Consider the following 13254-nt stretch of genomic DNA (forward strand, 5'->3'; position numbering starts at 1 on the left):
TTGAGATGTGAGTTAGTATCTAGAAATAGAGAAATATATAATTGTAGATATTTTGTAAGAATAGAAAATTTTAGAGAACGTCTGAGTTAGATCTAAAATTTGAAAAAAGTACCATTGTAGATATTCTATAAGAATGGAAAAATTTAGAAAAGTGAAAAGGTGTAAGTTAGATCTAAAATATGTCAAATATAAAATTGTAGATATTTTGTAAGAATGGAAAATATTTAGAGAAGGTGTGAGTTAGGTCTAAAATATGAGAAATATACGTAGAAGTGTGATTTAGATCTAGAATATGAGAATTATACCAATATTTTGTAAAAATGGAAGAATTTATAGAAGGTATGACTGGCTATAAATATGAGGAGAGGTTGTCTATGAAAAATAAGATTTTCTAATTTTTAAATGTCAAAACTTTCAAGAAAAGCAGGTAGAAACGTACTATTACTTAAAATTGCAAACTATGTAGTCTGAAATAACCTAAAATAAAGAATGTCTAAAGATGACATTCCAAACTGCAGTATAAAATAAGCTCTTAATATTTTAATGTCTTTTATTTTTATTAATATTACTTTTTATCTTCATACAGCGAACACTGTTTTCCCATTCTGATAGAAGGGGCAAACTACTTCGGGGATTTCTCTATGCTTCACTATGCAAATGCATGAATATATAATTAATAAATTGTTGAATAAATTTTTAATAAATAAATAGTCGTGAAACACTTCAATTTATTTATTTTTAAAAATGACAGAAGAAAATTTCAAACCCTCAAATCTTGACAACAAATTAAAAAATATGATAACAAAAATAGAATGTAAAAACAAATAAGGAGTAACATGATACAATAATTCCGAAAAGAAAATGTGCCTCAGATCCATACTAGATATTCAACAATAGTGATTTGACATAAGCTAAGGACATCACAATGATAACATGCAGATTTTGAGGTTACTAAAAACGACACAGTTACTCACATAATAATTTAAAATAATAAATTATGTGTGGGAAAGTAATGAGGGATGAAAAATTTAGGAGCTTGTTTTGTTCGTATCGTATCGTACTCACATTATTTGTCAGTTTCAATGTTTCATAGCTCATAAATTATAGCCTTCCAAAGTTCCATTCTCAATCAGTGTTCACTAATTTCAAATTTTGGTACTTTATGACAAGATGTTTATTTGTAAACCTACCTACATAAATGTTTATTTTGGTACTTTATAGGCGGGACTTTACAATTGACTGTTGTTTCCTGAGTAGAGACTGGAAAAATGGCCATTGGGCCATATAAGCCCTTAGCACTCTCAACTAAAGCCCAGTTGAATATGGACTTGCTTATCACAGTAATAGCCCAACTACACCATCCAAGTCCCATCCCACTCTCAAGTTAAGCCCAGATGAACTTCGACTTGCTTATCCCAGTTATGGCCCAATTACACCCTACTCTCCAGTTTCATGAGGTGCCCACTTGATGGATTATTAGAGAGCTGGAGGTTGCAAGTCAGGCAGTCCATCCACCTCACAATAATTTTTTATTATTTTATTGGCAAGAAATTACACGCTCATTTATTTCTGTCACGTTTTTGAAAAAAACATGGTCGCAGCAAATCCACTGTTCATTGTTCGCTGGCCCTAAGCGATCGCTCAGGCACTGTTCACTGTTCACCTTTCGTTGTCATTGTGCATTGTTCACTCAGAGCGATCATTCCTAGACATTTTTGACAAATTTTTTTAAAATTTTGGAAATTCATATCTTTTTCGTTTTAACTCCAAATTAAGTGATTTTTGAATCAAAGTTTATTGATTTTTCGTTGTCTATCCAATGGTATGCACGGTAGCATACACTTTTTATTTAAAAAGACCATTTTACCCCTATAGACACTTTTTGTCCGGTTCAAACCTTAGCTTCCGTAGTTGTTTTCTTTTGAGTTCCGTGACTTTTTGGGAAGTCACATTGGTGTCTTAGAGGTGTTGTCCATCTCTAGAGACCCTTTTCTTGCTTCCGTATTTGAGATTCGTTATCGGATCAGTTTTGGGTCAATCACAGATGCACCGGGTTTTTCGAAACACGGGTCGTCACAAGTTGAAACTCCGTATCTCTCACTTTCTACATTTGAAGGTAACATGCTTATATTATTATTATTATTATTATTATTATTATTTCACTCGTATATTTGTTACGGTCGATTCCATATTAATTGTCAATTTTTTTATTCTAGCCCTTCCAAAATAATTGTTCCTTTTTTAACTGATGTTAGAGAGGTGAATCAACCTCATAATATTTTCTTTTTCAAAACAAAAATATGTATATACATTTGTACATGATAGTAAAATTTAGTTAGATTTTTTAAAACAAATTGTGAAGAATTGTATAAAAATAATCTAAGATCTGGAATAGGACAAATATACCATTGTTTGATATTTTGTAGAATGGAAATTTTCAGAGAATGTGCGAATTAGGATCTAGAATATGAGAAATATAAATGTGCAGATAGTTTTTTTTGTAACCAAGATAAGTCTTCTAATCTTCAAATCTCTAAAATTTTTTCGTTATTGAAAAAATTCTACTTCTCCGAACCATTATCAATATTTTCTAAATTATCACATTATCGCCACATACGAATAAACATAATTGGATGAGCCAAAATCAATCCGAACATAACAAACCTGCTGCAACAGAGGGGTACGCATTTTATTTAGTTGAATGTTGAATACCATTGGATGGGTTACTTTTTATTGACATTGAAAACACATCACATTATTACAGCAGGGTAATCTCCCACTTATTTGATGGCTGCCTTCATTCAATTGTATTAATAAATGTATAAAACCGATGCATATACGCATAAAAGTCTTAGGACTCTCCACTAAAGTCCATTATAGAGAACATTTTTAGAACATTTATCCATCTTTCTTTTTAAAAATATCTCATTATCTTTTTAAAATTATCTCATTTATAATAAGGTAAATGAGAAAATTGGTAGACTATGACTCCTCCTCTATTCCAAAAAAAAAAAAAAAATTCACCCTTCTATTTTGAGATGTTCCAAAATAAATATTTTATAATTGTCCTTTTTCAAACAATATATTTTATATCTTCAAGTTAGTAACTTTTTAAGAGAACAATACATGACTCACATATTCTTTTAAAAATTTCTACTCTCCAAAACGGACATTCTTTTTGAGACAAAAAGAAAGTATATATCTTCATAAATGTGATTTCTAATTGTGACTATTTTGAATTGTTAGGTTTATTTCCTTTATAACCGGTATCGCTAGTTTATAACCGGTATCGCTAGTGAGTTATTTTTTTATTGGCATTATTCGGCTTGCCTTTAGCAATTCCCTCTATACTAATTTATATTTTTATAAAATTAAACACATCCAAAAAAAATATCTAAAATAAATAGTGAAAATTATTATATTCCTTCGCCGTCAGGTAGACAAGCTTTGCAGAGTGACTCCCAACAACTTCGTTATGCACAGTATAATTTTAAAATAAGATAAAAGATTACGAAACTCTGTTTAAAAATTCTTGACAAATCAATAGTGGAACTACCTATTTCACTACAGGGGTTTTTGATACTTTTTCGTCTTTTAGAGTAAAAAATAAATGATTCAAATTCACAAAGTTGCGTGTGGGGCATACACCATAACCCTCCAAAGTCCAAAGTTCCTTCTCAATCACTGATTCTTTCTTCACTGAATATTTCAAACTTTTGTACTCGTACACAAAAATTCATATTTGTAACCTAGATCACATAAAGCGAGAAAGGGAGCGAATTCAAGAACGGGAGTGCGAAAAGATAAAATTAAATCATAAATAGTGAGAATTTAAGTGAGAGCACATACGGAGTGCGAGAACGAGAACGTGCTCGAAAAGTAAAAACGACCCTCAATATGAATTATTGTGTGACTTAGTTTGTAACCCTTCGCTGCATAAACTGCAAGACATACATAAAGTAATAATAAGTAGAAGCATAGCTCCTAGGGCAAAGTGGCAAACACAAGAGATACTAAACATAATGACAACAATATTCATTCAAGATTCATAATTGGCCCGATCACAAATTATAAAATGAAGCTAGCATTGGGCTGTCCTGTTTCTCTAAGTAGGGAAGTAAAAAAGGGCCAGTGGCCCATCTAAGCCCATATCACTCTCACGTAAAGCTCAGTTACACAGCCCAATTACATCTCTCTACTCTCCGGATTAATGATGTGGCACTTCATGATTGGTAGAGAGAACATCGAATCCACCGATTGTTTGTTTGTCTCTTTCCCTCCTCGTTCCCTCCACCTCACACTCATCAATCCCTTGAAAACCCCAAAACCCTCCCTCTCTCACACACACAGAAACACACACATAATATAGCAAAGATGATGAAGGCTTCGCTGAATGGAAAATACGACACCGAGAAGAGCGGCGCTGCCGGCACTTTTGCCGTCAATGCCGGCGATGTCAAGCTGCGAGCCTCAATGTCCGACGCCACTTTCCTCGATGGCTCTTCCTTGAACAGCCTCTCTCTCTCCGTAGAGAAGCCCGGTTCGTTCGTCATCGACTACAACGTCCCCAAAAAGGTATTACCGATTCCCTAACACTTCACCCTCCGTTTGGTTGCTGAGAAAACACAGGAATTAGAACCGGAAAAAGAAAAAAGAAAATCTTGTTTAATACATTGTACTTCTATTATCTAACTTCGGTTTTGAAAATGTTGAAAATATCTTCTAAATAAGTTCGGAGACTGAATCCTGCTCACTTAATTGGAGGTTTTGTGTTCTGGTTCTAATTTTAGATTTCGTTTTTGTCGTATGATTTTTTTATTTTTATTTTTATTATCGACCAGAGATTTAGGGTTTTGGTTTTGGGTTTGTGATAGTAGGATGTTCGGTTTCAATTCATGAACACGGTTAGTGTTATGGATAAACCGTTGAATTTGACTTACACTCACGGGAAGGGTGAGAACCGGGTTGTGATGGACGGGACTCTTGTGGTCGATCCGGCTAACAAGCTCTCCGGTAGTTACGAGTTCAATTCTGGGAATTGCAAGGTGAAGTACAGTTATATGCATAGAGGAGGGACGACATTCGAGCCGTGCTATGATTTTGCAAAGAATTCATGGGACTTTGCAGTGTCTCAGAAGGTTTATGATGATGATATGTTAAGGGCTTCATATCAGACGTCGAGCAGGGTTTTGGGATTGGAATGGTCGAGGAATTCCAAGTTTAATGGAACCTTCAAGGTATGGCAACTTTAGTGATTTTGAAACCTTATTTTTCTTTATATACTGCATTTCAGATGTTTACTATATTCATGTGTAATTTTGCCCCATTTTAGTATGGTAAATTCTTATTTTATATTAATAGGTGACATTTAAGTTGTAGAAGATGGATTCAATTTGCATAATTTGATGTCTTTCTGTGACCCAATGAAAGGAATGAAAAACTTTAATGGGTATAGTCGACTCTTGTTTATGGTTTTTGCATCACTAGGTATCTGTGAAGAGTATTTCTTGTTTTCGAATGGATGCCAATTTCGACTCTTTATATATCTTACATATATAGGATATCAAAATCATAATATATTCATACCTGTTCAATTTTATTTAGCTTTATCACTGCAGTGAGAGTTGACTGCAACCGTTCTAGGTACATTAATTAGTGTAATAGGACAATGCATCATAGGGATACAAAGGATGTCCAATCCAAATACAATTTGTATGTTTGTTTGTTTTTTAAACAAGTTTTGACAGTGTTTTCAAAACTCAGGTTTAGACTGGGTTGAGAAATCTCAAACAGAACTAATTTTGGGAGAAATTATTAGGTAATCTGCAACCACCACGTGGTCCTGAGCAATCCCAAAAGGCCCTATCAACTATTTTTATAAATGACTTATCGCATCATCAAACAGATTCTTTCAGTTTAATGCCATGAGACTCTCCAGTAGGGTAGGTCTGAACCCATATTATTTTTATTTTTTTCCTTTTTCTTTTCTTTTCTGATAAGTAGGTCTGATCCCTTATTCAAAATGAACTGTTTCTCTATATTACCTTTTAGAAGACAAACCTCTCTATTCAATCTCTCTCTACCTTTTCAATTTCTCACATTCTTCGTCACCTTTTCTCTTCCCTTCTCTCCATCAAAAACTTTGCTTTACAGATTTGAGGCAGGTAATCACTACAGATCCATTTAACCCAAGAAAGAAAGGGGAAAAAAAAAAAAAATACATATCTGAACTTTTTGAAATTTTCTTTCATTTGCCATCGATTTTGCCACCACAAAGAATCTAGGCAATTTCTCAACCCCATTCCCCTCTCTATTTTGGAGGGAGGGTTACATACCAACAGTTTTTTTGAGAAATTCAGTGCTAATGTGGCATTTTTTTTGCTTATTAGGGTTTCATTAAGTGGGTAAGTGGGTTTCAATATGTACTATACACTATACAAGCATTATATTTTAGTTACTTTTATTTTTTTATTAATCTGTTGTGTTCAGGAACTATTTTTCTCCACCAATTTGAGTTTGGTTATACTGCACTGTATTTTTCTTCAGGCTTTGACTATGAGTTTATATATATACATATATATATATATTAATAAATTAAATATTTCATGAACAAGGTTTTTGCTGGTAGATATTGTATTACTGGATGAATTTTTGCATGAAATAACTTGTGAAAGACGTTAAGTTTTGAATATGCATGTACTGTTGAGTGTTGATGATATTGCATATTCATCTTATCCGGATGATCATGTTGAGAAGAAACAAAGAACAGAGAGAGGGTCTTTCTACATAACCAAAGAAAATAGAAGCAAATGGGTCTTTACAGTCACTGTAGAGTGAGTGGGAGAGTGTGTGTTGAAATCTTGTACTTATACGAGGGGCAATAGAAAGTGACAAGCCATTTTCTTTGTTCGCATCTTGCTGATGTGCTATTAAAACTGATGCATCATGCTACGTGACCTTTTGGGATTGGTCGGGACCACGTGACATTGTGGTCACGGACCACCTAATAATTTGTCCAATTTGGGTTGAGGTGTCAGGTACACGAACCTAACCCGGGTTGTATTCGCAATCTAACTCGAGTTGATATATATATATATATATATATATATATATTTACATGATGGATTTTTTTCCCTTATTAGTCATGTAAAATGTGTAACTAATTTTTTTTTTTCCCGTCTCAACTTTTATTAATTTATAATGGAGGCCTGGCAATCGACCAAAACTTAATCCGATTATGAACTGATATCAACACAAATTGAACTTGATGTTCCAATCGAAACACATCTTAAGTTATAAGATTTTAGTGTAGGTTGGGTTGCTTTTGAGTTGTAGGTTTAGCACTTTAGGATGAATTTGTGAGAGAGTATATTTTCATTTTGTAATTGAAATAGTTAATTTTTATAGTATTTAATTTACTGGGGTTTTTATTTTAATTCTTAGAGCTCAATTTTGTACCCTATGTATGACATTCTTGTCTAAAACATATTTTATTCGCCAAAATTATGTCTCCAAATAATGTATTAACATCTCTCCCTGCTAACATTTTCCAAAGTTCCACTTAATTCCATGATTTGTTACTAGTATATGTCATTCTTTGACACAGGTTCTGATACCAAATATTGATTATGATATATCAACTGACATATTCACATATTTAGGTCCGATATATTCTTTTTATCAATTTTGTTTTCCTCAAGCTTATCTGATCTTCTTCTTCTCTTTTTTGTTTTTGGTTTTTTTTGGGTGCACCTATATCATTAGGTCATCTTGACACAAAAATTTATACAAAGTTTGCAAGATTAACACTGCAGTCAGAGTTACAATGAAGAGGATTATCGTCTTTCTAAAATGACGATAGGCACTCTCCTCTCCCGGAAAATGTAGGTGTAGCCTATATTTATATTGTAAGAGTAGTATCTTTAACTTCCCAGTCATTGATTGGTTTGTTTCAGTGGTACGTTGGTAATGCTTAAACTGTCCATGTCATGCGAGTCTCCTGCAACTATCATTTAACCTCCAAATTTTGTTTACTTAACAAAATTGATATTAAGGATCTAATGTTAATATTTAGAACTCGTTTTTTGGTGGTTGATAATGTGTTTAGGTGACTTGCTTATTTTTCTGATATAGTTACTATATTTTTGCTTTAATGTTTTTTTAATTCAACTTCAGTCAAACATCTTGTTACTAAAATCTGATAATTTTCTTTCAATTTTGTTTTCATGACCGCCAGATGTCCGCGTCTGTCAATTTGAATGAGGAACCAAAGATGCCGAAATTAAGTGCTGAGAGTACATGGAATTTTGAGATGTAATTTTTCACTCGTTTCACTTTTGAGACTGTTCTGCAGAACAGAGAAGTAGGTACCTGCCTCCCTCAATGGTTTTGTACCTCATGAATACAGGCTCTTCTGTTCGGCTTATGAGTTTGGGACTCCAAACCATTTTTCCATACTTAACTGATTTAAAGAAAACAAGTATAAATCTAGAAATGTCTTTCTAATTACATTTTTGGCTGAACAGAGTTTTCATTTCCATGTTCTATGTAGAGTGATTGTTATGTTTTTTTGGGGTTAAGTAAATTAATTATTATGTTTTCTTTCGAAGTACCCGTGTCAACCGACGTGAGTAGATGGGATACGTGACACGAGTAGATGATGGGATATGGGATATGGGATGGATACTTTGTGTCACGTTTATATTGGACTATCTTAAATAAAAGATATTATTTTGGTCTAAAAAATAGAATAAAAACACTAATAAGAATATTTAGAAGTGTTCCTATGTCTTTCTATTTTTAAATTTGACATGTTCGACTTCTATATGCCTACAAACTGAAGTCTCTTGCTATTTAGAAGGATTAGAATGCTCTCTTATTTGAAGTTTGAACTTGTATGGTTTGGTAGTGCATGGGCCGGGTCAAGACAGGTCGAAACAGAATTGGTCTTTGTGTAAATGAGTTGATATCTTGGGTATATTTTGATCTAATTTTTCTTTTTTTGGTTTTTTCAAAGAAAAATATTTTAGTAATGAAATTATTATAGTAGATTAAATCTGATGTAGAAATTGAACGGGGAAGATCTTAACAGGTATTTGAAGATTCGACCTATAATACTTGTCTTCGATAGGGGAATAAGAGCCTCTTCAATCGTATTGAACCCACTGTGAGTTTCTCCAAGCGCTCACTCACAGTACGGATTCATTATGAAATGGCGGTAGGTTGAGAAAACCCTTATTAGTCGACACTAGGGCTGCAACTTGGGCGGGCTAACCCAGCCCAGTTCAAAAATTTTGAAATTGGGGCTTATATTCACAAATTAGGTTCATGTTCGGGTTGGGTTTTGTCAAAACCCGGACACATTCGGGTTGGGCTCGGGCTCAACCCGAAATCCAATTTATTTTATTTTATTTTTTTCTCTCTCTGTAGTACGACACAGCTTCGATGCAGAGGAGAACCAAACAATTCTCCATCGTATCTTCGTCGCTCGCCATGGCCATGGGAGTCTCTTCTTCTTCTGTTCTTGATCTGAGAGGGATTCATGGTGATTAAATTGTACTTGATCTTAGAGGGATTCATGCAGAAATTGTGCTCCTCGATCTTCACAAACTGTGGCTGATATGCTTTCTGGGCATCTCCAAGAATCGCTTTCGTCTCCGAGAATTGGAAGCAATTCATCGCCGACGACGGCGACGAAGACGACGAGCAGTTGAATCTGAAATGGGTTTTAATTTTTTGAACAATTTGAAATGATATGCCGATATGGGTTTTGATATAGGTACTAGGTTTTGAACTTTTGATTCTAGCAGATAGGTAGATAAATTGAAATATATGGGTTTTGAACTTCTGATTCTTGTTAATTTTGTAGTTGCGCAGCGAGAGAGAGAGAGCAATTTCAGAGTTCGAGAATGAGAATAGAGATGGAGGCGATTGGGGGAGGCTGAAATGATTTGCCCTAAAAATATATATTTTTTTAATAATAATATAATTAAATATATATAATATATATATAAATTTCGGAAAAAATTAAAAATTAAAAATCAACCCGTCAACCCGACTCAACCCGCCCGAAAATATTCATTCCTGGTTATGACCCAACCCATGTTAAGTACAATTCGGGTTGACCCAACCCAATCCGTTTCGGGTTGAGGTTGGGTTCGGGTTGGACTGGGTTGGGCCAGCCCAACTTGCAGCCCTAGTCAACATGCCATTGCCACATAGATTGACACGTTATTGTAACCTAGATTCAAGATGAGTAGCATGTACGATCTTTTAAATTTTGAAAAGTATAATACTTTTAAGAGAACTCTCTAATAAAAGGAGTAATGAAATATTGGCTTTTGACAAATTAAAAAAAAAAAAAAAAAAAAAAAGACAGTTTTAAAGCTCGTGACTCTTGTTATCACAGGGTTCTCATACTCATTATTCTTGGCTTCTAAATATATCCACATGGTACACATATTAGTTCAAAACTAACTTTGTTCTTAGCATTAAAATTCCATGTAGAGATTTCTTACTTTTTGCTGTCTCATTTCTTATCCAATGAAGAGAACAAGTGGTTCAAAAATTCCACAATGAAAGAAGATCATGGTCAAATAATGGAAGAATTACTAACTCCTAAGAGAAATTATTAGACGATCTTAAATAATCAATCCCTTGGTGGTCCAATCCAATCAAACCCTATATTTCATCTCGTTTTTCTGACATCATTGTTGTTTCTTTCTCAAAAGGTTTCAAAACCAATGTCATTCAAAGGGAGTCCATGCTGGGACGGAGCTAGGATGTAAGGTAAGGGGGATCAAAATAACTTTTTGGGGGCAATAATGCGTTTTTTTAGGAATTTCAGGGGAGCAAAAGTAATATTTTATGGGTATATTACTAAAAATGAAAAAATTATAAGAGTTTATTACTAAAAACAAAAAAAATTTAGGGGGGCAATCGCCCCCACTGGCTTGTATGTAGCTTCTCCCCTGAGTCCACGGACGAAAAGAGGGAAATCTCATCATGCATGCGTTTATTTAAAAATGAGAGAATGGAAAAAAAAAAGAGAATGATTAGTTGTTATTTCTTATTATTGAGGGAAATAGTGAATATTACTTGACCATATCGAAGTACTACATAATAGGTGTCCCGGAATATTCAATATATATAAGGAGAAAGAGTTTAACACATTGAATAATATATCCTTCTTAAAGTGGAAGGAAAATATAGAATAGTTTGTAATTACAAGGTAGCAACTTAGGGAAAATACTTTAACACTATGATACTCAACATGTTAAACCAGTTTTAAGTAAGTTCTAACACTTGGGAACATGAGAGCGGGGAGTGGTTTATATGTTTTTGGAAACCACCTTTTCAATGATTTTGTACAAATAAAATAAAATAAAATAAATAAAAATATAATAAGAAGAGCTTGTCCTCTTTTGTTATCATAATTATCTATGTGGAGCAATGATTGAGCAACATATTTTTGACTTGAAATCCTAGAGCAATGACAACCATGGATGCTTCATGACAACAACACATTTCTTGAACTCTCTGGTCCAGACATTGCATTTGCAAGTGTCCTCATGTTAGGCCCATGTTCCTAACATCCTATGACAAAGATGTCCTCTTCTGACTTCTGCTCACTCACCTCTCAAAATTTTACTATTCAACAACTCATTATGTCTAGCATTTTAGTTTAATAAATGACATACTGATTATTTATTTTACAAAGCTATTGAATTAATTCTTCTGCTGTCTACAAAAAGGTACAGAAAATGTTGTTGGCCTAACTTTAGCCCCAGTTTGGTTGGAAAGAAATGGAAAGGAAAAGAAAAGAAAGAAAATGGAAGGATACTGTTTTTTTGTGTTTGGTATAAAATTTTAGAAAGAAATGGATGGATTTGGAGAAATACACTGAAGCTTGATGAGTTTGTTTTGTATCGTTCAAAAAAAATGAGAAGAAATAAAAGGAAGGAAAAGAAAATTTAGCATTTTTAATAAAAAATTGTTAATACCAAATTTATACATAGTACTTATTTTATAAAAGAGAAAATCTATGGAGAGGGGTATAGTGTTACTAATTTTTTCTTTTCTATCTTGTGAGTGATGTCATCCTTTCTTTTCTTTTCCACGGTACCAAATATATGGTTACTTTTGAAGTAGATATTTTGTGTGCCTCTAACTTTACTTATGAACCATTTCAATTGCTGAGTTATTTACAATGAAATCTAGTGTACATCAACAAGGTGGAAGCATGATAATGCTTGCTCTTTATGATTTATAGGGTTGCTGGCGTTTGAAGAGGTTAAAATTGGATGATCCACGCAGAGGTAAATGTGCTGATGGGTATTTATACAACTTTCATAATGAAATGGAAATAACTTAAAGTTGTGATATCCTTATATAAATGGGGAAGCGTGTACAAGCCCATGAGGGCCACCCTAGCGGAGCATTGGGTCTTAGAAGGGTTATATGTAGTGTCTCATATAACCTGGAGAAAAAAGTTCATTTTGAAAACTATGAGCGCTTGTCTAGCGCAAAGCGAACTGTGGGCATCTCCTCACAAATATCTTTTGAAGAAACATGAGCAATTTCTATTGTATTTATTTCTTAGCATCTCATCCTCCTCCTTTTCTTTGGGATAACTACTCTGTGCTACTATATTTTATTATTTGCCTTGATTTCAGCAGTGTTCTATTCTAAGGAGTACGGACACTTCTACGAGGTTGTCGTGTTCATTTCGGATACCGACACTTTTTGAACCTTCATGGTTGTGTCCATAATTTAAAAATAACTTTTATTATTTCGAGCAAATGTCACCACATATTGGACACTTGGTCGACACGTGTCAATACATTCCTGACACTCTTCCAAACAAGTCCCACTCTCTTTGCCTTATATATAACAAACCATGACAATTCTAGAAATAACATTATGAACTAACCTCTTTTCTTTTAAAAAATTGACATTAAACACCTGTCATGGTATGTAATGAACAAAAATATAACTATAATGATAAGATAGGATAGTAACTTCATTTTATATGTTTTGGATCTATTTACTTACTTTTGAGGGTCATTTGTTGCAAATTTTACTGCCAAATAACCGATTTGGTTACTCATCTTCTTTGTCATGAAGCAGAGACCGAATGAAAACGGGGTACATAACCAGACTCCTATGTCATATAATATAATATATATATTTTTTAATATTTCAATAGTTTCATTTTTCAACTTATGTAAATTTAATAGTTCTATAATTGTCTTA

The 13254-nt window shown here is 33.6% G+C and overlaps 1 protein-coding gene across 1 annotated transcript; it reads left to right on the top strand.

Annotated features, from left to right (window-relative positions):
* Nucleotides 1-4306: 4306 nt before the first annotated feature.
* LOC132266731 (outer envelope pore protein 24, chloroplastic-like) lies at nt 4307-8608 on the top strand. Its single transcript, XM_059767720.1, has 3 exons — nt 4307-4575; nt 4878-5237; nt 8237-8608. Exons 1-3 carry the CDS (start codon nt 4375-4377, stop codon nt 8315-8317), a joined length of 642 nt encoding a protein of 213 aa, XP_059623703.1. The 5' UTR covers nt 4307-4374; the 3' UTR covers nt 8318-8608.
* Nucleotides 8609-13254: the final 4646 nt, after the last annotated feature.

The sequence above is a fragment of the Cornus florida genome, unplaced genomic scaffold (assembly GCF_030987335.1).
Source record: "Cornus florida cultivar Cherokee Brave unplaced genomic scaffold, ASM3098733v1 CherokeeBrave_3.0.0_Hap2_Chr07, whole genome shotgun sequence".
Taxonomy (NCBI): Eukaryota; Viridiplantae; Streptophyta; class Magnoliopsida; order Cornales; family Cornaceae; genus Cornus; species Cornus florida.

Bases quoted from the DNA above. Each gene is read 5' to 3' on its own strand.
- LOC132266731 (XM_059767720.1), top strand. From the start codon at position 4,375: ATGATGAAGGCTTCGCTGAATGGAAAATACGACACCGAGAAGAGCGGC. The intron at 4,576-4,877 runs GTATTACCGATT...TTGTGATAGTAG, and splicing joins ACTACAACGTCCCCAAAAAG to GATGTTCGGTTTCAATTCAT. The intron at 5,238-8,236 runs GTATGGCAACTT...CATGACCGCCAG, and splicing joins AGTTTAATGGAACCTTCAAG to ATGTCCGCGTCTGTCAATTT.